A 5,515-nucleotide genomic window follows, 5' to 3' on the forward strand; every position below is an offset into this window, starting at 1 on the left:
TTTCTTATCTCTGTCTTTCAGTCGTATCTTAAGCACAAGTTCATAAAAGAAAAGAACAAACCAAAAAACCCACAACCTCAACACTTGCACTGTGTGCTCTGCTGTGGACTATCACATGCCATGTTACATCTCTACCATCCTGGAAGGACGAGTTCAGATCCTGTTCTACGTATGATGGACAGAGAAGCATCTCCCTGTGCAAAGGACACGGTGAATCATTTCTGAATGAGTTCTGTGCAGGCAGTCAGTGATGAACCAGCACAAGAGCTACAAAACCACCATTTTCTCATTAGAATGCTCAGCACCAAAAGAAAGTATCTTACGAACCTATGGGTGAGGGCTGCCCCTGCAGCCTCCTGCAGCACTCAGAGCTTCCTTCTCCTTCCTCCCCTGACTCCAGTTTTCCTTGCTGGCTGACAACGCTGACATTTCATCTTCAGTGAGGAGAGCAGGAGGTTCTGAGGTGCATCTGAATGTGGTGTGCAAAGGCCTTCGTGTTGCAGCTATCTCCACATTGTGAAACCATAGAACCAGGACCTTTGTTTGGGGATTCGCAGCTCCTTAAGGCAGCACAAATAACAGCTGTGCTCTTTTCCAGCTTCTCTGCTACAACCAGCACCAGTGTGTTTTCCTGCTGCTCAGAATATTGGGTTTCACAGCACAAACAAGTGTCAGCACCAACACAGGTGGAATAAATTCAAGCACTTGAAATTCAGGTGGAGAAATAATTCAAAGCCAAAATGAAATTACAACATGTTCAGAGTGAGCTCTGAGCTTAACAGGAGATCAATATGCAATGTAGGCTGCTCTAGAAGTAATGCCTCCTATTTATTCCCATGGACACCACAACAGGCACATTTAGCACAGCAGCTCTACTTGATGCAGCACACTCCCAGCTGCAAAATCACAGAATCACAGAATGACCCGGGTTGGAAGGGACCTCAAGGATCATGTAGTTCCAACCCCCTGCCTGGCCGGGCCACCAAACATACACCTTTACTAGATCAGGTTGCCCAGGGCCCCATCCAACCTGGCCTTGAACACCTCCAAGGACGGGGCATCCACAACCTCCCTGGGCAGCCTGTTCCAGGCCCTAACCACTCTCCTAGTGAACAACTTCCCCCTAACATCCAACCTAAATCTTCCCTCTTTTAACTTAAAACCATTTCCCCGTGTCCTGCTATTGTCAGCCCTTTCCAAGAGTTTACTCCCCTCCTGGGAGTAAGTTCCCTTCAGGTATTGAAAGGCTGAAGTAACGGAGTACTGTAACGGAGCAACGGGGGGAGGTTCAAGCCCTGCTGCCACCCCACAACCTCGTTAGGCCGATGCAGTGACTAGGAACGCTCTCCAGCACCAGCAGCACGGAGCCGCTCCGCACCGAACCACGCGGCAGCTCAGCTCAGCCCCGCCCCGCCCCGCCCCGCCCCGCCCCGCTCCGCTTTACGGCAGCCGCACCGTGCCGTACATCGTACCGTACGTCGTACATCGTACCGCGGGCTCCGCTGTGCGCTGCGGGCCGTGCAGCCGCGGCCATGGTGAGTGCGGGGCGGTGCGGTGCGGTGCGGGGCGCTCCGCGGAGCTCCGTGTTCATAATGAGCGCGGCCGTTTCCCCGCAGCCCTTCCTTCCTTCTGTCCTTTCCGTCCGGTAACGCAGCGCTCCGTTTCCCCGCAGGCCGGGACCATGGTGGCGGTCGGGCTGACCATCGCGGCGGCGGGGTTCGCAGGTGCGTGGGGGCGGCGTGTCCATCTCGGGGCTGCGGGGGGTCGGAGCGAGAAGGAGCCGGGTGCTGCTATGCCCGGAAAGTGCCTCCATGTCCGGGAGGTCGCGGCTCCGCGCTCCGTAACGGCGCCGTTCCAGCGCTGTGTTGGTGTGATGTGTCAGACTGAGCCGTTCCAACGCTGTGTTGGATGTGATGTGTCGGACTGAGCCGTTCCAACGCTGTGTTGGATGTGATGTGTCGGACTGAGCCGTTCCAACGCTGATCTCTTTAAGGTCGTTATGCGCTCAGAGCCATGAAGCAGATGGAGCCACAGATGAAGCAAGTGCTGCAGAACCTGCCCAAAGCGGTACGTCGGGTCACTGCTGCCTTATCCACGTGTTAACGAATCGGAGCAGCTGCCGGCTCTCGCCTCGTGTAGGATTGTATCTTCTGGATCTAAACGTGGTTGCATTACTGATACCAGTCTGTGATTCTGGTGTTGGTCAATGTGGGATGTAGTTAATGGTACTGGTGGTAGGTGGGCAGTTAGATCAGTGATCTTAGAGGCCTTTTCCAGCATTAATGGTTCTGTTCCAATAGAGAAGTTGTTCTGGACAGTTTAAGTTCTCATCAGCACAACAAAAGTTACTTCCCCTAAGTGCAAAAGAAGCTGCCCAGCACTGGTACAGGGAGCTCAGCAGCTGCTGAGGCAGTGAGAGATGTTACAACTCATCGATGGTGTAAGTTCAGCTCCTTGTGTTTAAAACTCTTTTTCTTTCAGGACTTCAGTGGTTATTACAGAGGTGGATTTGAACCCAAAATGACTAAACGAGAAGCAGCCTTAATACTGGGAGTGAGGTAAAAGGACATTAATTATAAATGAAAGGTAAAAAGGATATTTGTTGCTTGGGACTGTCTGCTTTCCCCAGAGAACATCACTGCCCAGCCAGGAAACACAGAGGGATCTCTTGATTTTCTGTGCTTAGTTGGTGTTTTCTGCTGGACACACCTGAAGTTCACTCTGGTTGGGCTCCCATAGCAGACACATTCAAAAGCCAGATAGAGGCCCTGGTCAATGTGCCATTTTCTACACGTGGCGCTGGTTCTGTACAGGGAACATGGTTGTGGTGCTGTCAGTTCTGGTGAATTTCACTGTGAAGGTTCTTTACATGCACATAATGTTCTTTATGTGCCCACTCCCGCATGTTGGGTAAATCAGCACTTACTACCGGGTGTCCTACAGATGAGCACGGTAACTGTACCTGCCAGAGCACAGACTCAGAACCAAATACATGAGTTTATCGATGACATACCAAGATCCATTCCTCTCTGTAGGTAGCTTCCAGCTGGGAGGTTTGCAAACTGTGAGTTGAAATAAATAAAGAACCTCTGCAGGGTTGTCCCAGTCAAAATGTTACAGCGTAGCTGCAGTTGTTTTCAAGTGAGTATTAAGTTCAGGATGAATCTCACATCAGCGCTTGACAGAGCTGTCAGGGACAGACAGGACTTGATGGGGACTTTCAGGTTCCAGTGGGAGCTAAATAAACAAAGCCTTCAAACGTGTGCGAATGTTCCCCAGTAGGTTGGACTGCTGTAGCATGTTGTCCTGGGGAAGGAGGCATTTAGGAAAGACCCTAAGAACCTCTCCAGGACTTAAATGCTAATATACATACAAGTCAGACAGCTTATGGCTAAGACAAAGTGCTTACTTGTTTGAAGACATCGTGTAATAGAGCTGGGGGATTTGATCAGTTGCCCTCAAGTGAGTTTTTCTCTGTTTTTTAAACCAGCCCTACAGCCAACAGAAGTAAAATTAGAGAAGCTCACAGACGAATTATGCTTCTGAATCATCCAGATAAAGGTAAGTAAAAGTAATTCACACTGATCAACTAATGCATGTTTGAACCCATGCAGAGAAGAACTGCATAGATGTGATGTGAATACTTTGGCTCTTGGCACTAGAGTGTAAGAAATATTTAGGCTGCCTAAATCTGTATGATTTTGGAACATATTTTTGTGTTTGAAAGGTTTAAAACAAGCAGAATGATTCAGCAGGTCAGCTTGTTACTTGCTTTATCTGTCCTTACTTAATGCCAAATAATCATTAGCACAGTTAATACCTAGCAGAGTTTACTTCAAAATTGACTTTACTGAATATATGCAAAACCTAAAAATAGCTACTCAGAGACTTAAGAGCATCTTACATGTTTTCATGTCCTAAACTCAAATGGCTTCAGTCATAACGCAGCTTGTTCCTTAACCTGAGTGTATTTCACGCTTCTTTTGTGTGTAGTGCAGGACTAGTAATGACCTATGAAGAAAATGCTTTCTTCATCTGCTGTGACATGCACTTATCTTTCTTCCAGGTGGTTCTCCATATGTAGCAGCCAAAATCAATGAAGCTAAAGATTTACTGGAAGACCAAGCTAAAAAATGAATTGGAGATAAAATCAGAGGGTTTGCTTGTATAAATGATTATTTCTTATAAACAGCTTAAGGCAAGTACGAATCTCAATCGGTGACTTGATACAAATGAGGCCTGAAAAATTAATTGGGGGAGCAATGTCCCTCTGTGCTCACTTCTTAGTTGCTTCTGGGGAAACGTGTGAGGGAGTGAAGCTTAAGGTTTCTTCAGAGCTGTTCTTTAATAAGCAATTAAAGCTGCCACTCAGACGTATTTTCTGCATAGAAGAGCAGTAGTTTGGCTCGGCCAAGTCTTCCTGCATGTTACCAGATGCTGACATGCTGTTACCAAGTGTTTATTCAACTAGTTACATTTCAAGTTCATGCTGCTATTCTGTCATATGCCAAATGAAAGAGTGTGGGGAGGGCGTAGAAAAAAAACACAGTAATTCCTTAACAAAAAGCACTAGGAGAGAGATGTGGTTGTTTCTGGATGAAGAAATAAAACATAAGAAACTGAACATACTCAGTTGATGGTTCAGCTTCTTAACTGTTATGGAGGGATCTGGATCCCTCAGATTTTCTAGTAGTTTTCAATTCTTAATGGATTTTATAGCAGTAAGTTGCAAACCTTTAGTCAGTAATGTAGTTCTATGCGTTATCTTATGCTACAAATCTATCTCCCTTGAGTGATGAGTGTCCTGGCAGATCTAAATACACTGGAGCATTGGGCAGTCATCTGCTTGAAGTTCAAGGAAGAATGCTGTGTGCCGCACATAGGACAGAGCAATGCTGGACACAGGTACACGGTGGGAGACAAGTGGCTGAAGGGCAGCTCAGCATGAGGGAACCATGTTGTGCCAAGTGCCAGCGTGCTCACCTGCAGCGTGTCCTGGCAACCCAGAGCACAAACTGCATTATGGGGCGTATTAAAACCACACAATAAACAGGCACAGCCAGTCAAAAGCAGTGACTTCTTCCACTTTAGTGTTGGTGTGGCCTCATCTGGAACACTGCATACAGTTCTGGGCTCCACAACATGAAAATACTGTGAGGGTCCTTGAAAGTGTCCAGAGGACAGCAAGGCTGGTAGAGCTGGAAGCACATGCAGGGAGAAGGGGCTGAGGCCACCTGCACTTGTCTGGTCTGGAGAAAAGGAGGCTAAGGCGTGACCTTGCTGCTCTGTGCAGCTCCCTGAGAAGATACAGGAGGAGGTGCTTGTTTCTTCTGCCTTAAAACCACTATCACGATGTGCAGGAAGAAGCACAAAGCTGTACCAGGCCCAGGGGGAACCTCAGGTGGGACATTTAGACAAGTTTCTTTACCTGGGACAGGCTTCCCAGCAAGGTGGTTGATAAACACTGCCAGGCACGAGGCACCTGACAACATCCTGAAAGTATACGTTAGCTTCT

General features: G+C 47.9%; 1 protein-coding gene and 1 long non-coding RNA gene across 15 annotated transcripts in view; one reads left to right on the forward strand and one right to left on the reverse strand.

The window, feature by feature from the left end:
* The window catches only part of LOC107318221 (uncharacterized), a 228,877-nt gene extending 227,455 nt beyond the window's left edge, over positions 1–1,422 (reverse strand). For 5 of the 13 annotated variants that reach the window (XR_014933290.1, XR_014933311.1, XR_014933291.1 and 2 more), the window contains exon 1: positions 1–1,420. This exon is cut by the window's left edge and continues 405 nt beyond it. This is a non-coding gene — a long non-coding RNA (uncharacterized LOC107318221). The other 8 variants (XR_014933308.1, XR_014933304.1, XR_014933303.1 and 5 more) reach the window with 4 other exon arrangements.
* Positions 1,423–1,494: 72 nt separating this feature from the next.
* On the forward strand, positions 1,495–4,628 carry DNAJC19 (DnaJ heat shock protein family (Hsp40) member C19). 2 transcript variants are annotated; one of them, XM_085513235.1, is made up of 6 exons: positions 1,495–1,535; positions 1,617–1,724; positions 1,994–2,067; positions 2,482–2,558; positions 3,491–3,561; positions 4,067–4,628. In XM_085513235.1, exons 2-6 carry the CDS (start codon positions 1,682–1,684, stop codon positions 4,135–4,137), a joined length of 336 nt encoding a protein of 111 aa, XP_085369361.1. In that variant the 5' UTR covers positions 1,495–1,535; positions 1,617–1,681; the 3' UTR covers positions 4,138–4,628. The 2 variants fall into 2 exon arrangements, with proteins under 2 accessions (XP_085369361.1, XP_015727098.1); XM_015871612.3 differs by having other exon boundaries at positions 1,673–1,724.
* Positions 4,629–5,515: the final 887 nt, after the last annotated feature.

This window comes from Coturnix japonica, chromosome 12 (assembly GCF_054131305.1).
Source record: "Coturnix japonica strain WE chromosome 12, WE-NBRP24, whole genome shotgun sequence".
In the NCBI taxonomy this organism is placed as follows: domain Eukaryota; kingdom Metazoa; phylum Chordata; class Aves; order Galliformes; family Phasianidae; genus Coturnix; species Coturnix japonica.

Bases quoted from the DNA above. Each gene is read 5' to 3' on its own strand.
- DNAJC19 (XM_015871612.3), top strand. The intron at 1,725-1,993 runs GTGCGTGGGGGC...GATCTCTTTAAG, and splicing joins CGCGGCGGCGGGGTTCGCAG to GTCGTTATGCGCTCAGAGCC. The intron at 3,562-4,066 runs GTAAGTAAAAGT...TCTTTCTTCCAG, and splicing joins TCTGAATCATCCAGATAAAG to GTGGTTCTCCATATGTAGCA.